General features: G+C 37.6%; 1 protein-coding gene across 1 annotated transcript in view; it reads left to right on the top strand.

Moving 5' to 3' along the window:
* Nucleotides 1–24,794, top strand: part of MCTP2 (multiple C2 and transmembrane domain containing 2) — a 304,647-nt gene that overhangs the window by 107,511 nt on the left and 172,342 nt on the right. Inside the window, 1 exon segment of the mRNA XM_042783576.1 lies at nt 1,463–1,556. Coding sequence (XP_042639510.1) covers nt 1,463–1,556 — 94 coding nt within the window.

Below are 24,794 nucleotides of genomic sequence, written 5' to 3'. Positions count from 1 at the left end.
ATACAAGTTTGTGTGTGTTGCATGTATACCCACATATATAACAAACCACCTAGGGGGCACATTTATGGAGGCTTCCTACACATATCCAGACAATTCATGTGTTAAAACGCTTGGGACCATAGTCTTAGGGGATAACTTAGTCAGTTGGCACAAAGATAATGTTCTACATCCTAGTTTGGTGAGTAGCATCTGGGGTCTTAAAAGCATGTGAGTGGCCATCTAAAATACAACTTTCAGTCTTTACTCATATGGAGCAAAAGAGAATGAAGGAAATCAAAGGTTTAAGAAGAAACAAGTGCATGGGACTTATACTCACATAAACAACAACCCCTTCTAACCTGAGACCAGATCTAGATAGTGCCCAGCTACCGCTATTGACTCTTTTGACCAGGAACACAATAGAAGCCCCTGGATGGAATGGGGGAAAAGTGTAGACAAAACTCACAATTCCTAAATAAGACCAAATTTATTGGGCTAATAGAGACTAGAGGATTGCACAAGATTATTGCCCTAAGATAATCTTCAAATGTGAAATTAAAGCAATTTATGTAAGACACCTTTTACAGTGATCTGTAATAGATTGACCTATAAAATAGACAGTATCTGCCATGAATAATAGGCTCCTTTAAACAATGAACAATATAAGACCAAAGAATCAACATTTACCCAAAGAGAAAGATGAGAAGGCAAAGCAGGAAAGGTAAACTAGATCAATGGAAACAGAACAAGCAAAATAGAAATAATGAGAATCCTGGCACATTGTATAAATTGTAACCAATGACACAGAACAATTTTGTTTAAAAATTGTTAAAGGGCAACCTAATTTATTGTGTAAACTTTCACTTAAAACACAATAAAATGTTCTTTGGAGAAAGAATTATCAGTATATAGATTCAAACTTTGGCTCATGCAAACCAAAGATTAAAGGCAATGTGAGAATAGAATGGCAATAGATGATCAATCTCTTATTTAATGAACTGGGTAAAGCATAGACCAAAAAACTCTCTCGATTTTCCTCCTCCTGTCTTTCCAGTGGTAAAAAGTAACTGTGAAGGATCTAAGTTTAGCAGTCTGGTATTTATAAAGTTTGTACTAACTGGGTTAGAATAATGTGCCCTTTTAGGGTGATTCAAAAAGTTTCATTTATGAGAAAGAGGAAAAGAGGAAATGGATGTAGTTCTACACACATTGCCCAGGGGACAATGTTAAAAGTACATTGTATGTACTTGTAATTTATTTTGATGCTGTAGTTAATTAACTCTCACTCACTTTTCTCTTAATCAGGCTGCTGTGAGTGCCTCTCTATCCTCTTAACTGACATAATGTATACTTGGAGCTTCTCTAAGAACTTAATGGGAAAGGTGAACATAAATCTAATCTCTACTTCCTGCAGGATTTTATACCATTAATTGGCATATTAGTAAGTGATTTTCATATTTGATCTCCTTTTTTCCTCTTTCAGTGCTTACAGAACTCACTGAAGGATATGAAGGACATCGGCCTTTTACAAGTCAAAGTCTTAAAGGCAGTAGACCTCTTAGCAGCAGATTTCTCAGGTACAGAATATTTTCACCTTTAAATTCATGTTACCTTTTATTTTAATGTATTTTCTCCTTTGGAATGATCTCAAGACAAAGCAAAATATTGTAATAAGTAGAAGTATGATGATCTTTCAAACAGAGTAACCAGAAGAAATCCAACTTAAACATTTTTTTTCCACATAATGAATTTTTTTTTACAAAATTATTTACTCAAATCATTTTCCTATGACTATACACCAGCCACTCCTCAGAAGGAAGGTTGGGCAATCTACTTACATAGTGATACTGCCTCGGAAACCCAAAGAGGGGTCATTATGAGTTGGGATCGATTCGCCGGCAATGAGTTTGTTTATTTTTTTGATATATAGTCAACTAGTCCATTTGAATGTTAAAGATATTTGTAAACTGTTCGTGTCACTACTTCTGTGTTAATTTTCTGATAATCTTCCTCAAAAGAGAGTAATTCGACTTCTTGACTTATTCCCATGCAGCACCCTCTGGTGCAAGTGTTTCAGTATTTACAACACAGAGCCTATGATTGATAAATCTGAGCATTAAGCCAGATATGGCTGATGTTTCCTTGTGACAATAACCAGAATCTAGGCCATGGGACTACTTTGCGGTTGACAGTGCCTTATATTGAATTTCTCTTGGTGCTTCACTAACTTGAACTTTTACATGATGCCTACAACAGGCATGCTTTATGCTGGATTGTACTCTCTGAGTGTAGGGTAATCCGGATATTCTAATGTCTAATCAGCAACTCTACACTCATTGCCAAATTACCTCCTTGTACTGACTAACAGTTTAGATGCCTAAACCACACCAGTCATTTACCAAGTAAATTGATGAATACAAAGATTATTATGCAGCATGGTTGTATCTTTGAGAAAGTTTTGAATGCTTTTATATCTAACATTTTTAGCATGGGGACTAGTTTTTTTTGTTCCTTCCAGACAAAATCAATCACACTATATTTGTCTAACCACTGAGTAAACTCCATGTTTGGAAGAGAGAATTTTAAACACTTGATTCCACAAAATTAATGAAGAATATAAGGTTACCATATTTTTTATGTACTTTTGCTTGCCAACCACTCCCTGCCCCCAGGAAATATTTTTGTAAGCACATTATGATGTTTAAAAAAAAAATGACTTAGTGGCGCTTATGAAAATATCTCCTAGGGAGAGGGAGCTGTTGGCAAACACAGAAGATGTGTGTTATTTGCAAAGAAAAATAATAGTTAACTGAGCCAACAGAAATCCCTACTCTATAAACTCCCAATATAAGCCGATCCTGACCCTAAGGGAATGCCGAATGATTCAGAATTTTTTTTTTTGCCAAGCTAAATATATTCAGCTTTGTAGGTGGACTACTCATATCATCATTGATAATATTCATTAACTTCAATAAAAAAATTTATAGTCTCATTGGGCAATCTACTTCTGTAGTGATACTGCCTCAGAAACCCAAGGAGGGGTCGCTATGAGTCGGGGCTGATTCAATGGCACATAACAACAACAGCAACACAATTTTAACTTATGAAAACACTTTATTCAAATATTCCTCATGTGGCTGTGCCATTACTGATCCTGTCATTACTAAAGCACATTTAAAATTATTTACCAGAGATTTCCAGAGCATATCTTTTCATTTCACTTAAACATTCAGATGTAAAAGGAGCTCTGGTGGTGCAGTGGTTAAGTGCTCAGCTGCTAACCAGTACATTGGCAGTTTGAATCCACCAGACACTTCACAGGACAAAGATACAGTAGTTGGCTTCCATAAAGCTTTATAGCCTTGGAAAGTCTATGGAGCTGTTCTACTCTGTAGGGTCACTATGAGTTGGAATCAACTCATTGGCAATGGGTTTGGCTTTTTTATTCTTATGTAGCATTTTTGAACCCATGATTGTTGTTGTTTCAGGAAATATTGTCTCAAAGTCTAAGAATGCATATATGCCTTTGGAAAGTTTTGGTAAAATTCCTTCTGTAGATATATATTTCATGATCTGTGACAATTAATATTATACTGCCTTAAAAGGTTTTTATAGGCTTGTGTACAAGTATATCCATAAGTAAAACTACTCATTTTGCCTGCTTTTGGTGACCTTTGAAAAGCCCTCAAAACTAGTATGTGTGGAGGTTGTTTGAGGCTAATGCATCTTCCCCAGAGTACTTTAACTATTAAAGTGGGTAACAAGAGAAGAACCTGAACTATGAGAATATTTGGACTATAAGGCAAAAAACTCTTTTTGACAAAATAAATTGGAGGAAATGTCTTTATTCTTTATTTTGTTTCTTCTTCTTCTTTTTTAAGCACAAACACCTTTAATACATTTGCTAAAATGGAAGGGAGGAATATTTATTTGCCTGCTGGGCCTTGAGTTTCCTCAGACAGAACTCTAGCTCCTTGCCCTTTGGCACATAACCATCTGCTCGGCCACCTGACCTTGAAGTAATGCACACAAGAAGCTTGCCCTGCTGGAACTGCTCCTCCAGAAGACCGATGATTCTTGTATTCTTTTTACTTTCATCATATTTTTTTCAAACTTTTGTTCAATTTTTCTTTTGTTGTTGAAAATCTCTTTCTCTTCTGGAGTCAGTATGATCCCTTTCTTGTGGCCCAGAGGTAGTGCATATTGGGACTGGTACCACTGCCAGTACAGTGTGCTAACAATGAGCACAATGCAGTGCTTGACCAGCATCTTGGTGTCGACCAGCTTATTGTTGGATGCATTGCAGACGATAGGAATGATCCTTCTTTCAAAGGTATACTCAGAGCAGACATTCAGCAGACATTCCCCACATCCAGTCTTAGGTACTTGTGGCTTCCTCTCCTATGGACTATGTGTATGCATTTGGGGCAGATCTTAGCGGTGGCAGCTGGGCATCCCAGCTCATACTTCTGCTTCTTGTGGTAGGACTTTCTCTTGCCCTCGGTCTTGTGGCACTCATTCCAGTTGTCCCAGGAGAAGTCCATCACTCAGTACTGGCTGGAAAGAGCTTGTTGTTTTCTTTATGTCTGGAATTTTCAGTATTTAGTTCTGGAATGGTGAATGTGAATAATTGCAGGGAGTACCAGAGGATTCAGTATCAAAGCTGTGATTAGAAATCAACTAATGCTGTGAGGTTTGAGTAAAAGCCCTGGTGTTTTACTATCTCTGCATTATTTGGGAGAAAATGATCACTTTTCTGAATTGGGCAAAGAGACTTGTCATTAGCTAAACATGTCTTTAGACCATATTGATCTTTATTTTTAGAATCAAATTTCACAGTCTATGTCCTTTATGGGTTGGCAGGCTCTTTTGTGAATCTTTCAGTCTATTACCAACCAGGGCATTGTTTTAGGAAAACAAAATAAGCCTAATCCAAAAAGTTGTAAAGTAACTTTTCTATGTGAAAAAGAAATGGATTCAGTTTGCAGTGAGATGGAAAAATGGATGCAATTAGTATCTCCAAGAGGTAAGAGATAATGTCATATAGTAGGGACTCAGGCATAGTTGCTGTCATCATTATTGTTTTCTGGTTCACTTGATATATAATTTATAAAAACACCAGCTTATTTGATCATTAATTAGAAGAGGCAACCATTATTTCCTGTATCAGGAAAATGTAAGAGATATGTATCAATATATTATATCCCCATCACCAGTAATTTCCATACTATTTTCCATAGTATGCCATTCCAGGTGTTAAGGAAAGGAAGTATTCACCTACATTAAAAAAAAAAAAAAAAAATGGAGGTGGGGGGAGGAGCAAGAAGTCCAAGGCAGTGAATTTTCTCATTTACACCCTCAACAACTAACCCAATGAAAAATGAATAAAAACACGCACAGACTGATATCTCAGATCTCTGGTTGGCAACTGAGGTGTTGGAGAGTCAAGGAGCAGGGAAGAGGAGGAGCAGAAATGGCACCAGAGCTGGCAGAATCTACCCACTAACATCTGGAGTGTTTGCTCATTGCAGCCATTTTGGGATAGGGCCAAGCAGGGAGCACAGAAAGGGTAGTCATCTGAGGAAACTCTAGTTCAGTTTTCTAAGGCAATACAGAGGCTGTGGCAGTTTGTGAGCTGCACAATATAGGGAGGTGGGGTGGCAAAGGGAGACTGTGGTGCTGTGAGAGAGTGCTGTTGATTCTCGATCAGGACAGAGATGGATGGGCAATAAAACCAGAAGGAACGCCTGGGAAGCAGGATGAGGGGACTGCTTCAGACAGATGAGCAGCACAGAGGGAAATAGCTGGCTCCCTGATTACTATAGGACACTATGGGAGAGACTGTGTAAGGGGTACCTGTGGGGAAAGACATAGAGAACCCCCTACATTTGCCACAGGAAAGTTGAGCCCCACCAATTACATCAGCATCTGTGACCAACTAACCTATCCCCCCCTTAAACACACGCACACACACACATACACACACACGTGCTGAATTCCAGAGATCAAACATCCAGAACTCCTGAAACAACACTGAAAAAATGTAAGGAAAAGAGTACCCTCTAGTGGTTCTCAGGAGAAGATACTTAGCCCACCGCCACTAGTCAATTCTGACATACAGTGACAATGTGGATTGTCCTGTGATGATTGGAGCTGTGTTATGGAGATCCCAGAACTGTGAGTCATTGTTGAGGTAGGCTGCTGCATCTTTCTCCTTCAGAGTGGCTGGTGAGGGCAGGCCTTTCAGTTGACAGCTGGGCACTTGGCTGCTGTGCCACCAAGGTGCCCAATCAGAAAATTTTCTCACAAAAACCAGAATAGAAAATTTAAAGTTAAAATAATAATAATAATAATTCAAATGGCCCGATTTCAACAAGAAATAGTAAAACACACAAAATCATAAGAGAAGAAGGACTATTATCAAAAGTAAAACATGAAGAAGAGGATATTTCTCCTGTGGAGGCAAGATGAATAGAAATAATTGATGATTTTCAGAAAATTTAAATATATATTTTTTAAACAGCAATTTAAAAATACGTTTAAATATGTTTTTAAAAAAGGGTTCTGGTAGTGTAGTGCCTAAGGCACTTACTTGTCTGCTAACCAGAAGGCTGGTGATTTAAATCCACCAGACACTCCTTGGAAGGAAGGTTGGGCAATCTACATCTGTAGTGATACCACCTTGGAAACCCAAGGAGGGGTTGCTATGAGTCGGGTCTGACTCAATGGCAAAAACAACAACAAAAAAACACTAGCAGAGATCAGGGAAAATGGTGGAATAAAATGAGAGATTCGCTAAGGAAATTGAAAACATAAAAGAAAAAAAGAGAAGTACTGGAACTGAAGAATAACATCTTCTAATTCATCTGAATTAGGCAAAAAAGAATAGAAACACTCAACAAAAGGGTTGAAGAGACAAAAGATGGAATAAATGAAGTGGAAGAGAAGATAACTGAAATGATCAAGTCTTGAGAAACTAGAGAAAAGAACAAAGAAAAGTGAATGAACTCAAATGAAAATTTGGGATGCAATTAAAACATCTATCATTACAATTATTGAAATTTCACAGCTCCATGACAACAATAAAGGCACAGAACCAATTTTCTGAGAGATAATCAGAGAGAATTTCCCAGACCTAGAAAGAGATTCAAGCCTGCAAATACAGGAAACTACACAAATCCCAAGTAGAATAAACATAAAAAAGACCAACTCCTTGTCATATTCTATTAAAATTCTTGAAAAACAAAGGCAAGAAGAGATTTCTGAAAGCAGCAAGGGAATAAATGCAATATAATATATTCAGTGTTTTTCTTAATAAACAGTGTGGATTTCTCCCCCAGAAACTCTAGAGAACAGAAGACAATAGAGTGACATATATAAAATACTGAAATAAAATAATTGGCAACCAAGAATTCTTTACCTAACAAAGTTGTCATTCAAAAATTAAAGGGAAATCAAGACATTATAAAACAAACAGAAGTTCTGGGAATTTACCACTACCAGATCAATTTTACAAGTATTACCCCAGAGAGTATTCCAAATGGAAAGCAAGAGCATTAAATAAATACTCATATACATACAGTGGGAAAATAAAGAAAAAGTAAGAGAGATCTCCAAAATATGCAATGACATAGGCAATCATAAGGAAGAAATATGTGATATTTCAGATTATAAGCACAATAATTAAGTCCTGCAACATCCAGTTTGTAAGTACTAAGTACAAAGTAAATTTTTAAAAAATAAGTTATACATTGATGTTAACAGAGACACACTAACAGAAATGAGGGAGAGAAGAACATATCAGGAATAGAATTATTAAGACTGCATTTTAACTTTTATTCATGTGTTAAACATTGTTGCAGTAGTGAGTTGTGTCATTTCATATATGGTAAACACTAAGAAATCTCTAAGAAAAAACATTCAGCGGAAGGAAGAAAGCAAAAAGCTTTATCACAAGAAAGCCACCAAATACAAACAAACAAACAGAATCAGAATAAAAAAAAAAGAGAGAAGATACAAAACAATCAAAAAACAAATAGAAAAATGAGTGAGGTGGACATTTTGTTTTCAGTAATAACCTTAAATTTTAATGATCTAAACATTCCATGCAAAAGGCTGAGAGTAGCAGAAAGGATCAACAACAAAACCCATGATCCATTTGTTTTTCTGTCCACAAGAAACACACCTTAGGCATAAGCACCTCAAACAGACTAAAAATTAAAAAAGAGAACAATATTTCATGAAATCAGTAAACATAAACAAAGATTTCAGGCCATACTGGTATCAGTGAGAGAGATCTATAAAAAAGGACATTGAGAACATAAATAAAACTATAAACCAATTGGACCTAACAAATATATAGAACACTCCACCCAGCATTAGAACAATATACATTCTTCTCCAATGGACATGGACCATTTTCCAGAACAGACCATATGCTAGGAGACGAAACAACTCTCAACAAATAAAAAAAGATTGCAATCATGTAATGCATCTTTTTTGACCATAACAATACGAAGCTAGAAATCAACAATACGAAAAAGAAATAAACATCTGGAAACATACACTACTAAGAAATCAAAAGTTAATTAAAAAATTCCTGTCAATCAATCAAAAAAAAAAAAAAATCAAAACTTTGGGACATAGCAAAAGCAATACTCAGAGCAATAACTACTTATGCTTAAAAAGAAGAAAAGTCCAAATAACTGAAACCAGCTACTTGAGCAAATAGAAAATGAAGAGCCAAAGAAACCAAAAGCTAACAAAAAAGGAACTAATTAAGATCAAGGCAGAAATAGAAAATCAAAAAACAATGGAAAGAATCTACAAAACCAGATGTTAGTTGAAAGAATCAATAAAATAGATAAACCACTGGCTAGATGGGCAGAAGGAAAAAAAAATACCAAATTAACCAAATAACCAGATAACCAAATTAAGAAGTGACATTACAGCTGATAAAGATGATCATAACTGATTACTATGAAAAATTGTGGTCCCACAGATTTGAAAACTTGGATGACATGGACAAATTCCTAAAAAACATATTACCTACCCAGAGTAACACAAACCAAGGTAGAAAATTCAAAGAGATTAAAGATGTCATTAAAAAAAAAAAAAAAAAAAAACTGCCAAAGAGGAAAAGCATGAGACAGATGGCTGCAATGAAGAATTTGCCTAAGTCAGATAAAGACATCACAAAAAAGAAGAAAATCGCAGACCAATAACTCTGTGAACATAGACTCAAAACATTGCAACATAATTCCAGCCAACAGATTTCAGCAATATAGCAAAAAAAAAAAAAACCATAATCAAGTGGAATTCATATCAAGATTACAAGGGTGGTTCAGCACTAGAATATTAATCAGCATAATCCACCACATAAAACAAAGGAAAAGCATAATTAAAGGACTTACATGCAAAAAAAAAAAAAAAGAGCCAACATTATACTCAGTGGAGAAAGACTGAGACCCTTACCTTTGAGAACAGGTATGAGGCAAAGATGCCCATTACCACCACTCTTATTCCACATTGTACTGGAAATCCTAGCAAGAGCAATAAGGCAAGGAAGAGAGAAAAAATGTATCCAAATTGGAAAAGAAGTAAAATTATGCCTATTTGCAGATGAGATGATCCTATACATCTGCAACAACATGTTGTTGCTGTTATGTGCCGTCGAGTCGGACCCAACTCCTAGTGACCCTAGTGATCTGGTATCTCTATGGAAGTAGATTGCCCAACCTTCCTTCCAATGAGTGGCTGGTGGGTTTGAACCACCAGCCTTCTGGTTAGCAGTCAAGTGCCTTAGGCACTACGCTACCAGAACTCCCGATCCTATACATAGAAGACCCTAAAGATTACAGAAGAAAACTACTGGAACTAATAGAATTTAGCAACATTGCAGGATTTGAGATCAACAACACAAAAATTAGTTGAGTTTTTCTCTACTAACAAAGAATATTTCTAAAAAGAAATCAAGTAAGCAATACTATTTACAATATCCCCCAAATTGATAAACTACCCTGAAATTAACTTAACCATAAGTTAACTATAGCATCAAAGACTTATGCAATAAAAAATTATAAAACACTACTACAAGAGGAACTCTGGTGGCGTAGTGCCTAAGGCACTTGACTGCTAACCAGAAGGCTGGCGGTTCAAACCCACCAGCCACTCCTCGGAAGGAAGGTTGGGCAATCTACTTCCACATTGATACTGCCTCAGAAACCCAAGGAGGGGTCGCTATGTGTCAGGTCGGACTCGACGGCACATAACAACAACAACAACACTACAAGAGACTGAAGAACCTACAGAAATGGATAGAAATCCTGTGCTTATGGACTGAAAGACTTGTACAATGAAGATTTAATTTCTACCTAATGTGACCTACAGATACAATGCAATCCCAATACAAATTCCAACATTCTTTACTGAAATGGAAAAACTAATGACCAACTTCTTACAGAAATGAAAGAAACCCCACATAACCAAAGCAATATTGAAGGAAAAGAGCAAAGCAGGAGGCCTCACACTCCCTGATGACAAAAATACTATACAGCCATCGTAATCAAAGCCGCCTGTCAGTAGATCAACAATAGACGCATAGATCAGTGGACTATAATTGAGAACTCAGAATTAAACCCAGCCATCTATGGGCAACTGATTTTTGACAGAGACTCAAAGTCTGTTCAGTGGGGCAGAAAAAGTCTCTTTATTAAATGATACTGGCAAAACTCGATATGCAGCTACTGAAAAATGAAACAGGACTAATATCTCGCACCACACACGAAAAACTAAATTGAAATGGTTCAAGATATAAATATTAAAATTAAAATCATAAAATTCCTGGGAGAAAAGTGTGTGAAAAAGTAGAGTACAAGCATAACAACAAATGCAGGAATAGAGGAAGACCAAACAGATAAATGCAACCTCATAAAAATTTAAAAAGGGAAAAAAAAAAAAAATCCTGTCCTCATCAAAAGACTTAATTAAAAAAGTAAATAGATAAATTACAGACTGAGAAAATATCTTCAGATATGACTTATCCAATAAGAGTCTAATCTCTAAAATCTATAGAAAACTGCAACAACTGACAACAAAAAGACAACCCTATCACAAAATGGGCAAAGGACATGAACAGAAATTTCACAAAAGATGGCATCCAAACAGGCAGCAAAGAATTGAAAAGATCTTCATGATCATTAGTCATTAGAGAGATGCAAAGCAAAACTACGATGAAATACCATCTTACCCTGGCTAAAATGATATTGATTAAAAAAAGAAAAAAGCTCTTCGATTTTTTTTTTTTTTTTTAGCATTAGTGGTTGGTGTGTGAATTTGAGTATTAGCCGTATTACCCGGCCTTCCTTGTATGTGTATGGTATTATCCTATCCCTGACAGCATTGTACTTCAGGATGGATCTTGAAATGTTCTTCTTGACTATGACTGTGATTCCATTCCTCTTCAATTTGTAATTCCTGGCATAGTAGACCATATGATTGTTGATTCACAATGGCCAGTACCAGTCCATTTCAGCTCACTAATGCTTAAGGATAGCAGTCTTGATGTGTTCCATTTCATTTCTGACTGCTTCCAATTTTCTTAGATTTATATTTCATTCATTTATATTTCATAATTATTAGTGGATGTTTGCGGTTGTTTCTTCTCATTCTGAGTCATGCCACATCAGCAAATGACAGTCCTGAAAGTTTTACTCCATCCATGTCATTAGGGTTGACTCAATTTGAGGAGACACCTCTTCCCCAGTCATGTTTTGATTACCTTCCAACCTGAAGGACTCATCTTCCAGCAATATATCAGACAATGTTCCATTGCCATTCATAAGGTTTTCAGTGGTCAGTTTTTTTCACAAGTAAGCTGCCATGTCCGTATTCCTAGTCTGTTTTAATCTGGACACTCCACTGAAACTTGTGCATGATGGAGTAACCCTTCTGGTATTCAAGGTACTTGTGGCATAGCTTCAGCATCAGAGCAACACTCAAGTTACCACAGTACAACAAACTGACAGACATGTGCTGGACATATGTATGGATAAATATAGGCATATTGGTATACAAGTAGTTAGCAGGTATGTAAGTGAAACCAGATAGAAGTATCTAAATGTATGTGTAAATACAAATATGTGAATGCGGGCACATATATTCATCAAAGATACAAATATATTTACTCCTCAGATGTAAGCAAACACCTTCCAAAATTGGTTTCCTGAGTTTGAAGGCTTAAGACCATAGTCTCACGGGACAACTCAGTACTCAACAAAATATGTTGTTGTTGTTGTTGTTATATGCCATAGAGTCAAACCCGACTCATAGTGACCCCTCCTTGGGTTTCCGAGGCAGTATCACCACGGAAGAAGATTGCCCCATCTTCCTTCCGAGGAGTAGCTAGTGGGTTTGAACCGCCAGCCTTCTGGTTAGCAGTCAAGTGCCTTAGACACTATGCTACCAGAGCTCCTAAATATAGTTCACAAAAATAATGATCTGCATCCCAGTGAAATAAGTAGTGTCTGAGACCTTAAAAGCTTGCAAGTGACGATCTTCTGGCCTCTACTTGCCAGGATCAAAACAAGAAGGTAACCAAAAGCTCAGAGAAGAAACAAGTCTACATGAGCTATGTCCTCAGACCTTGAGACCAGAACTAGATGGTGCCCAGCTACTGACACTGACCATTCTGACCAGGTTCACAATAGATGGTCCCAGATAGAATGGGAGAAGAATGTGAAGCAGAACTCAAATTCTTTTTTAAAAAAAAAGCAAGAAAAGAAAGCTAGACAAACTGAAACAGTAGAAGACAGAGGATTCCCTGAGCCTATCATCCCTGAGACATTCTTTAAACCTAGAATGAAGCCTACCTCCTGAGATCACCTTTTAATTAAATGACAGAATGGCACAAAAATTAAAGAATATTACTTTTAAGGTTGGTGCTCTACTTAAAAACCATTTGTATGAGACCAAAAGGTCAACAACTAATCAAAACAAAGATGAGAAGATAAGAACACAGAAACCTGAGTACCGGAAATGGAACAAATAAGACACAATTGAAGAGAATGTTGCCACATTGTGATAAATCTAATTAATGTCATTGAACAGTTTGTGTGGCAATTGTAAAATGGGAACCTAACTTGCTAATTTTCACCAAAAACTCAGCATTTTATTATTTTTTAAAAAAATAAAACTAAAAAAAATTGTTTACTATCCATAACCAGGGCCGTTCTCTGTGGAATGATGGTCATTTTGCACAGAATGTAAAGGAAGCTTTCAGCCTTTCTGCTCTTCTTTCATGATAAGATATTGTTGTTGTTGTTATTTATTTGCTTTGCTTTTGTTGTTTCTTGGGGGCAAGTAGTTTATTTCTTGAAAACAATACCAGAAAACAAAACAACTGATATTTCAAAGTTTGTTCCACCTATGATTCAAATAAAATAAACTCACTTGCGTTGAGTCGATTCAACTCATAGCGACCCTTCTTTGGGTTTCTGAGGTGGTATCTCTATGGAAGTAGATTGTCCAGTCTTCTTTCTGAGGAGTGGCTGATGGGTTTGAACTGCCAGCTTTCTGGTTAGAAGTCAAATGCCTTAGGTACTATGCCCCCAGAACTCCAACCTATGATTCAGGAGTCCTGATAAAGCAGAAGTCCATGGGGGTGGCAGTTCTTGAAAGTGTTTATATAGGGAGTACAGGTACATTTTGCAGGCACAGGGCTTTATGTACTAGAGCAGGATTGTATGCACATGGTAAACCTTGTTACCAGTGGTTTGCCAATTTTAAAGTCATCTTTCTTAAAAATAGCAATTGGAAAATATCAATCACTCATTCCACTGTTAGGAAATTAGAGGGATATTCGTAATTAATTGTTAGTGATGCTATATGAATATTAACCTACTACCATTGAGTTTTTCCCAATTCATAGCAATGCCCATGGTGTTTCCAAGGCTATAAATCTTTACAGAAAGCAAAGTGCTTCATCATTCTCCTGTGGAGCAAATGGTGGGTTCAAACTGCTGACATTTTTGGTTAGCAGCCCGATGCTTTAACCACAATATCACCAGGCCAAATAGATAATCATAATGAAAAATTAAAATAAACTTTGGAAAAACTGAACATTTGTTACTATGCGAGTATTTTTAAACATTGGGGTAAAATATATATACATACTGGTATGGATCATTTCCCATCCACTCAGGGAACATCCAACTACATAAATGTCTGTGGTCTCATAGGGTTTTTGTTTTGTTTTGTTTTTTAAAAGGGAAAGCATCTCTCCTTTCATTTATTTCCTCATGGTGGCATAGTGCCTAAGCCATTTGACTGTTAACCAGAAAGCTGGCGGTTCAAACCCACCAGCCACTCCTTGGAAGGAAGACTGAGCAATCTACTTCCTTAGAGATACCACCTTGGAAACCCAAGAAGGGGTTGCTATGAGTCAGATTTGACTTGACAGCAGTAAGTTTTTTTTTTTCCCCCCCTAATGGTTTTAGAGACCCAAAATCCAGACTCTTGTAGCACTAGTTCATGGGTGGGATACAGGCAAGTGAGGCAGGGGTTGTAGCTCTGGATGTGGGCTCTCAGGCTTTGTCCAGTGGGCAGGTAGGTGGTGGCTGTGGGGGCTGTGGGCCTGGGCTGCTCCTATTGCTCAGACAAGTGAAACAGCAAGTAGGGCTGAATGTACTCAGCTTCTTCCCCTCTTACTTCTTCATTCTCTGATTCACTGCTGCTCTCTGAGCTGCCACTGATGCCCCTGCTGTTGCTTCCACTTCTGCCAGCAGCTCCAGTAGCAGCAGAAGCAGTAGCAGTAGCAGGGATGAGGACAGCCAGAAGCTTTTCCCATAAGGTTTCCAAATGGTGTTCAATGTCCAAATCACATAATGTCCTATTTCACAGAACATGTTGTGGATACTAAATAGTGCATGCCTATACTAAGGTAAATTTATTTTTCATAAAAATGTATTTTTTTATATAGATGGAGAATATTATTATGTATCTTTTCAAATATATTAAAAGATATTAACAACCTAAGTCTACATGTATTGCCGGTATGGAGATATTTACAAAAGATAAAGGCTTTAATGTTCTAATATATAAAAAAGTTCCATGCATTATTCTTTTAATTACAAATTCATTATTCTATATATGTGCTATTTTATAGAATCTCATTGTGTTATTGAAACTATTTTCATATTAATAAATTTAAATTTGTATATAACTTGGTATTTTTTATGGGTTTCTGATATTTATTTGTATATAAGAACTGAAACTTTTTTTTTTTTTTTTGGTAAAAATTTGAAGTAATCTATCCTCCCTTGCAACCTGTTTCTCCAAAATTGGTGAAAGATATTTTATTGTTTTCAATTCTGCAGCCAACATTAAATGTGGATAGCCATAAGCAGTTATCTTAATAGAAGAGTCTGTCAGATATTTTTATGAAAGAGTTCTCCCCATATACTCCTTGTGCCTAGCATAAACTAGAATCCTCTTTCAGTAATAGATTATCCAATGATGTCATTACTCTGGGAGTCAACCAGGCCACAGCCTTGATTCATGAAACAAATGATAAATTGTACTTTGAGATTCAAGGTGAACATAGCAGTGTGTAATGTTTAATGAGACCAATATACTTCACTCAGCTGCTGCTAGTCTTAAAACTCAGGTGTTTTAAAAGGAAAATAGCTGACATTCTAATAATACTTGGCTGAGAAATTATTAATACATTAGGATCCTTATCCACAATAGGAGCCCTATCAAAGAATGGTGCCATATTTTCTGCTTTGCCCAGGGCTACATCATATTTATGAAACTATACTGCCAAAAGAAAATGCAGAATTTATCCCATAAATGAGAAAGAGATGACAGAGTAGACAAACAACTAATTTTTTAAAAAAATTGTTAGAGGATTGATTCCAGTACTAATGGCAATGTTTATCTTAGCTATTGAGAGGAGAGAGATCAGCCCATGAAGAGAAGGAAACTGTCTTATTAAGCTCATTACCTGTATGGAGAATTGTTCTGAATGGCCATATGTAATTGATAGAATGTTGTGAGGGAAGCTGTGGGAATGAAACATGTAGAAGTTAACCCAATAGATCAGTATTGAAAATATGAGTATTGACATAATGCAATGGCCGAAGTTCAAAACCTAGTTAATAACCCTTGTCTTCTTTCCTTACAATCAAAATGTGTCATACTTCCTTCCCTGTTAATTAAGCTTTCTCTTTATTAATTTTAAAGAAGTAAGTTTTAGTCCCTTCCCCCCTGAAAAGAATTCTTCCAATGGCAAGAGTGTTTATTCTTCCTCTCCTTTATTCCTCCAGCTTCTGTTTGTTACCACTATCAGGATGACCCTGCCCCTGAAGATTCTTGGCATAGTATAGGGGAGATAGAAATTTAGGGGATTTTTCTTTAACTCATCATACAAACATTAGAGAAAGAAAATGTGATATAGTATAGTATAAACCAAAGAACCAAACTCATTGCCATTGAGTCAGTTCTGATCATAGTGACTCCCATTGGCTTTCCAAGGCTATAAATATTTACGAAAGCCTACCGACCCATCTTTCTTCCACAGAGTGGCTGATGGATTTGAACCACTGACCTTTTGATTAGAAACCCTATGCCTTAACCACTACACCACCAAAGATCCTTAATATAATATAGTATAGTATAGTATGTTATTGTTGTTAGGTGCCATTCAGTCAGTTCCAACTCATAGAGAGCCTTTGGACAACAGAATGAAACACTACCCATTACGGTATGATATAATATCATGTATCTCAATATACCTTCTTTGTAGCACAGTTCCATATTAATTTTTTCATGTTCTCATCATTCTAATAAACTATCTCATGATGATAAACTGGGGAATTATTAAGAGGCAAGGGAGGAACAAAACTGGAAATTCCATCTTTGCTCAGAGTTTGGTGATAGTTATCCTCCAAAGGTCTCACAAGGAATATTATTTCATCCTTGAGATTTTTGCCATTTAAAACTCACCCATCAAGTACAAAAATTTTCAAATGGATCTGGATCCTCTTGACATGTTTGTGCCAAATTAGTCCCTTGAATCCTTCTCTGTTTCCAATGTTAATAAAGAAGACAACTACCAAATTAATATAATCTCAAAATATCTATCAGAGGAATGGTAAATGGAATATATTTTGAAACTAGAAGCAAAGCAGATTCATATGATATACACTTATTTAATAAATAAATAAGGTTGTAACAATTTCTGCCAGGAAACAGATATATTTGAATCCAGAAGCCCTTGCTTCTTTCCCGCGACCCCAGTATAGTTTTACCAAATGTTGGTTTGTTTGTTTTAATGTTGCTGTGAATTTAAGGAGTGTCAACTTGGTGGTAGATTCACTTATCTTCCATAGATATTCATTAAGCACTTGCTGTGTAGCAAGTAAGCCCTTGGGTTGGTTTGTGATCAGCAGGAGAGGGCTTCTGTCTTCCTTCATCTCCATCATCTTTTGCAGAATACCAGATGTAGGAGATGACATGTGTCATTGAAGTGGAGGAGAACCTTGCTGAAATTCACAAGGACCATGCCATATTCACTGGTTCTTGGGCTATGCCATAAAGAGGAGCTCTTGATCTGTTCCACACACAATTTGGAGCTCCCCTTAATGTGGGGGATTCATTCATGCATTCCATTCATTTGAGAAGTTCATGAGCCCTTTCCTTTTGCCTACATTTGTGCCAGTGATATTATTTATCCATGATAATTAGTCCTCATTTTTCACCATTTATTTTTATGACCACTGTATCTCATTTTAATCTTACATGTTACAGTATAGTACAGAGATATGAATTTAGAGGCAGAGACCCATGTGTAAATCTTTTTCTAAGACACACTGGCCTATGTCCACTCTAAGCTACCACTTACTTCATCATGGGTATTTTGTAGATTAAATTAAAATCTAAATGAATATCTTTGACACATATTGCACACTCAATAAATGCTTATTTTCATTCTTTATAAAGTTTCTTTTATTGGGATGTAGTTAATATGAGGAGTCCTAGATGAAAGGTTGGAAGTTTGAACCCACACCACAGAGGTGCCTCAGAAGGCAGGCCTGGAGATCTGCTTCTGAAAGGTCACAACCTTGAAAATCCTATGGAACAGTTCTACTCTGCACACATGGGGTCATCACAAGTCAGAATTGACTCATGGGTAGGGAATAGCAGCAAGTTGATGGGCAATTTCATAGATTAGTATCTTCTTGATATTTTGTTCATAATTTCCCTAGTTTTAGATAATGTTGGAAATATTGGCATTGCTAATCACTTTTAGGGAGCCTGGTAGCATCGTGCTTAAGGCACTTGACTGCTAACCAGAAGGCTGGCGGTTCAAACCCACCAGACACTCCTTGGAAGGAAGGTTGGGAAATCTATTTCCATAGTGATACCACCTCAGAAACCCAAGGAGGGGTCACTCTAAGTCAGGTCTGACTGGATTACTCATAACAAAAACAACAACAATCACTTTCAACTCTTCAACCATTTTTTTTTTTTTTTTTTTAGAAATCTACATTTAACACTCTAAGATGATTGGAATTGTTTCTGTTTCTCTTGTGTACTGTCAAGTTGACTCCGACTCATAGCAACCATATAATAAGATACAGTAGAAATGCCCTAAAGGATTTTCAAAGCTGTAGTCTTTATGGGTCGGAAGTAAGGTTGGGCAATCCTACTTCTGTAGTGATACTGCCTCGGAAACCCAAGGAGGGGTCGCTATGAGTCGGGGCCGACTCGACGGCACATAACAACAACAACAGTCTTTATGGGAGCAAATTGCCAGGTTTTCCTCTCCTATGAAGCTGCTGGATACTAACCTTTTGGATAGCAGTAAAGCACTTAACCACTGTGCCACCGGGGTTTCTTTTCTATGTCTAACCCCAAAACCAAATGCACTGCCTTTGAGTCAGATCTGACTAATAGTGACCCCTCCTTGGGTTTCCCAAGTGGTATCACTACGAAGTAGATTGCCCAACCTTCCTTCCGAGGAATGGCTGGTGGTTTTGAACCACCACCCTTCTGGGTAGCAATCAAATGCCTTAGGCACTATGCCACCAGAACTCCTATGTCTAGTTCCTGCTAAAAGTGAAGAAAAAAAACACTTCATGGTAAGGAAATAATACTAAATTAGTCTAGTACCTATATTTTATGTTTTGATTTTCTGATTAATAATTTTTTATTTATTTATTTTTATTATAAAATATTTCAAACTGAAACAAAGACTAGTACCTCCATGAACCCCCATGTGCCCATAATCTGGCTTCAAAAACTATTGACTAATGGCTAATCTTCTTTCTTTCTTTACTTTTTAAATCCCTTCACCTACTTGATTGATCATGTTGTCAATATAAATTTCCTTGTGATCTCCCATCAGAGGCTCCCTTGCTCTCTGCTCTTATTGTTACTTGCTTTCTTCCAGGCCCTTGGAAAAGCCCTGCATGTTCCTCAGCAAAGCTGTACCCTTGTTTTAAAATGTTTTTCTCTCTCTTGTATTGGTCTAGCTCCTTAAAATTGACATCTCAGACAAAACATCACTTCTTACAGAAATACCAGTCAATTGTCCATAACTCTGTTCTTGATCTTAGCAGTGTAACTGCAACTAGACAGCTACTGATTGAATTAATTACTAGTGTAAGGGCAGGAAAAGAGCTCTGGTGGTGTAGTGCCTAAGGCATTTGACTGCTACCCAGGTTGGTGGTTCAAACCCATCAGCCACTCCATGGAAGGAAGACTGGGCAATCTACTTCCATATAGATTAACCACCTTGGAAACTCAAAGGAGGTTGGTATGAGTCGGGATTGACTTGATGGCAGTGAGGTTGTGTGTGTGTGTGTGTGTGTGTGTGTGTGTGTGTGAGGGCAGACCCTAAGTCCTATTTGTCCCTCTCCCCATCATATTAACAGAATCTACTCGTGGTGGTGCAGTTGTTAAGCGCTTAGCTGCTAACTGGAAGGTTGGAAGTTTGAACTCATCAGCCCCTCTGTGGGAGAAAGAGCAATCTGCTCCTGTAGAGATTACAGCCTTTGGAAACCCTATGCAGCAGTTCTACTCTATCCTAAAGGATCACTATGAGTTGTAATCGAATCAAAGGCAGTGAGGTTGCACAGTAGAGATGTACGTGCTGAATAAATTAAGGTGTTATTCACTAATCACTCAGAACCTTTCATTATAATCAAAGTAATTCTTGTGTTAATCCATGAAACAATACAAATTAATTGAATTGATTCACTTTCATGGTGCCATTAAATTGTTTTCATTAGCTGCTATAGAGTTAGCTCCAAACTCATGGAGATCTCATCCACAACAACATGAAAAGCTTCCTGGTCCTGTGCCTTACCCATGATTGCTTATGCATCAGACTGTTATGGCCCATAGGGTTTTCACTGGCTGATTTTCAGACAGGTTTTCCAGGTCTTTCTTCTTAGTCCATCTTAGTCCAGAAGCTCCACTGAAACCTGCTTATCATCATAGCAACACCATGATTCCACTTCTAGACAGACAAGTGGTAGCTGTACATGAGGTGCATTGGCTGGGAGTTAGTCCATGGTCTCCCACAGGTAAGGCGAGAATTCTACCACTGAATCACCACTGCCCCTGCCATTAAGTTATAAGCTGCTAATTCTCTGATCTGCCCCTAAACTTTGCATCAAGTCCATTTTCTTTCTCAGACAATTAAAGCAGATAGCCTGCCAAATTTATGTAAGTGTTGATGTGCTTTTAAAAAATTAAAATAATCTGTCTTGCTTTGGGCTCAGTTATCCACAAGGTTCTTGTGAAAATTCAAAACATTTAATTGCTATTGATGAGCTTGCTAGGAATCACAATTACAGGCATCCTTTGAAAACAAGGCATTCTTAGGAGAGATATTGCTATGGATACAGCTTCAAGAGTCAGACAGAAAATGGGCATGTGTTTTAATATTCCCAGTGAACAGTAACTATAGGACTATCCTTATTCTGACACAAATAATTTTATGTTTCAAAACAATAACAACAACAAAGAAAAAGCTTAGAGCCACTGTTATAGAGACTTTTGAAAATTTAGCATTATAGCATATGGCAGGACTACTGTATAACGTGACATCTAAATATAGTATTTTGGTCAACAACTTCTGAGAATAGCACTTTCATGCATAAGAGAAAATTGATGAAACAACAAAGGAATTTTATATTAGTAAAACTATTAATCAGAAAATCAAAATGTAAAATACAAGTACTAGACCAATTACTATAATATTCCTACCATCAAACTTTTTTTCTTTCACTAGCACATACTAGAAACAGAAAAGAAGCCTTGGTGGCACAGTGGTTAAGCACTTGGCTGCTAACTGAGGGGTTGGCTGTTTGAATTAAACCAGTGGTTCTGTAGGAAAATGATCTGGCAATCTGCTCCTGTAAAGATTATATCCTAGGAAACCCTATAGGGCAGTTGTACTCTGTCACATGGGGTCCACAAGTTGGAATTGATTCAATGACATATAACAACAGCACCTATTCCTGGGCATTTGTCACAAGGAAGTGATCAGGTCCTTGCCTACTTGATGTTGTAGAAGCCCTTGACCCCTTGGAGAGACAGGACATACAGGAAACGTTGTTGTTGTTATGTGCCGTCGAGTCGGCCCCGACTCATAGCGACCCCTCCTTGGGTTTCCGAGGCAGTATCACTACAGAAGTACGATTGCCCAACCTTCCTTCCGAGGAGTGGCTGGTGGGTTTGAACCGCCAGCCATCTGGTTAGCAGACAAGTGTCTTAGCCACTATGCTACCAGAGCTCCCACAGGAAACATTAGGCCCAGGAAAAAGAGAGATCACCTTTTACTCTTAAAATTATTCTCAGTTCCTAACACAATGCTTTCCACATTGTATAAAATATTTGTTGGATTACTGAGCAGGCACATCATATTCAAATTGATTATCCTAGGACTTGGGTGGGGGCTTCAGGGCTTAAAGTTACAGAGGTACATTCCATGAAGAAGATATGTCTTGAACTGGGCCTTGGAGATCATTGGGATTTGTGTTTTCGGCAATGAGTGGGCCTAGAGGGAGCACTGCAAGGGGAGACACAAAGCACGAAGCATAGATAATCCCTGTCCCTATGTGCTCAGTAGGAAGGGGCAGTCTAGTGAGATCCAGGGTGGAGGAAATGCCTATCAGCCTTGCTAAAGGGTTTGTTAATGGAGGTAGGAGTAGGTCAGGATGGATTATGTGGGGTGAATTAATGGAAAATATAGCATTTGAATGAATAATTAGAATTTGCTGCAATATGCAATAGTAACGTTTTTAAACAAATTGTTGGAAACAGGTGAGAAGATGGAATTTTAGGATATTTGGTCTAGGATGGCTTTGCTGACCTCTCACCTTTCCACCACTGAGCTATAGTGCTTCATACATAGCTTCAGTAATTATCTTCTTTTATCTTTCTTCCAACCTGTCCCTTATATTAACACTCTGTAATAGCTCCTAACTGCTGGATGAATCAAATCAAATGGAAACTACTGGCCATGGTCTTCAAGGCTTCCCGCCACTGCCTGTACTTATCTACTCCCATCTCACATTTCCAGATTGCCATGTGTATTTATATATATATTTATCTTCCTAATAGTGTAGTGCCTGAAGCACTTGACTGGTAACCAGAAGGCTGGTGGTTCAAACCCACCAATCACTCCTCAGAAGGAAGGTTGGGCAATCTACTTCCATAGTGATACTGCCTTGGAAATCCAAGGAAGGGTTGCTATGAGTTGGTTTCAACTCGATGGCACATAACAACAACAACAATACATTTAAGGCTCTGATCTGTCCTCATCTCCTCAAGAGGGATTTACCTATTTCTGCTAGCCATTCTTTACTATGAAATCTCTGAACTTTAATTTCCTCATCTGCAAAATGGTACCCATCCCTATGTCATATGGTTAGTGTGAGAATTAAATGAGAACTTGTGTGACACAATGTTGCAAAGAGTATGTGAGAGATGTGAAGAGCATGTGTCCCTTTAGTGAGACCCATCATTGGGAGCCAGGAATCTCCCTGCTGCCCTATTTTTCTAGTCCATAGCATTGTACTCTTCTTCCCAGGGGAGATCCCAGAACACCCACTTCCACTGGGTCAATTCTGAGTCATAGCAAGCCTACAGGACACAATAGAACTCTCCTGTAGAGTTTCTAAAGCTATAAATCTTTGTGAAAGCAGACTGTTTCACATTTCTTCCACAGAGTAGCTGGTGGGATCCGACCACCAATGTTTTGATTAGCAGCCAAATGCTTTAACCGCTGCACCCCAAGAGCTCCTCATAGGGGAGATAGGGATATGCATATGTTCAATGCACCTGATTGAGTGTCTTAAATGAAATACATACGTGGGCCAAATATGTAAGAGAAATTTACAATTGTAGAATATTAACAAATGAAGGACAACATGGAGTTTCTGTGTGGTACAAATGATTAACTTGCTCAGCTGCTAACCAAAAATTTAGTGGTTCGAATACTTTCAGAGGTGCCTTGGAAGAAAGGCTTGGTGATCTACTTCCGAAAAATCACCCAATGAAACCCTGTGAAACACAGTTCTACTCTAACACACGTGGGGTTACAATGAGTTGAGACTGACTCAGTGACAAGTGCGAAAGGGTAATGTAGGATAGAGATCAGAGATGGGGGCTGCTTAGTCCACTATGGAGGTGAGCTTGAGGAAAGTTTTCACTAAAAAGGTAGCATTTCCAGAGTAACAGAGATTATTTTGAGAGTTCCTTGAAAGGAATAGCTTGGTGGTCTTTGTATATATGTTCCTGATTCAGTGCTAGGAACAGAGTGGTGCTTTATAAATATTTGTCACATGAATTTCCAAACTTAAAAATGAAACCCACTGCCACTGAGTCAATTCTGACTCATAGTGTCCCTGTAGGATAGAATAGAATTGCCCCTAGAGTTTCCAAGGCTATAAATTTTTACAGAAGCAGACTGTCACAGACCTTTCACTTCACAGCTGAGTGCTTTAACCAAGGCACCACCAGGACTCCTCAAATCATTCATATGATCTGCAAAATACATTTATTACTTGTCATTCAACTACTGTAACTGATATAAAAGTACAACTATTGAAATTAAATACCCATACTTATCATTCAAGGAATATAAATGAACTTTAGAGTGGTGAAAAATTATGAAAGCTGTTGAGTGCAAGCTGCTGAAACAATGAAGCTGAATTGCCAACTATGTAACCGTGGTCAAGGTTGCATGGCAGCTGGACATAAAAGGAGATTAGCTAGCCCTTTCACCTGTAAAATATGTGAACCAAAGACAAAAAGTACAGACCCAAATATATACATGTCAGTCTGCCTGGTGCTGTTCTCTGAGTACCACTGGGAATCATTTGAACATTTTATTTACCATGGGAGATTTCATTTATTATGAGAGATCATTTTTATCTCAAATTAAAAATATTCGCTATTTAAATTTTATTAAAAGTCTGGATATATCTGGAACCTTTTAAAAGAAAGAAATGAATCCATAAAGTGCACATAAATTACAGTGCAAATGTTTTAATGTCTTTGTTTCTTCTTCCCCTCTGCCTATTTATACTGCAATAATAAATGCAGCATTTTAATGAACTTTGACTGAATTATCTTTAGAGAGTTGGTACATTGTGCTCCTTGGAGACATATAACTGAAGTTCTCAGTTTCTGGAGGGAAGTCTGTTCCTCATTAGCTGGGACAGCTGAACGTGTTCCTGCTCAGGAGTGCAGGAGCCAACGCGTGCCCACCTGTGCTTCCATAGGACCAGGCTGCAACT

Source organism: Orycteropus afer, unplaced genomic scaffold, assembly GCF_000298275.1.
Source record: "Orycteropus afer afer isolate SDZICR_OR568_19922 unplaced genomic scaffold, OryAfe1.0 scaffold00019, whole genome shotgun sequence".
In the NCBI taxonomy this organism is placed as follows: Eukaryota; Metazoa; Chordata; class Mammalia; order Tubulidentata; family Orycteropodidae; genus Orycteropus; species Orycteropus afer.
The sequence above is the reverse complement of the archived record's forward strand: the minus strand, read 5'-3'. Positions and strand labels throughout refer to the sequence as shown.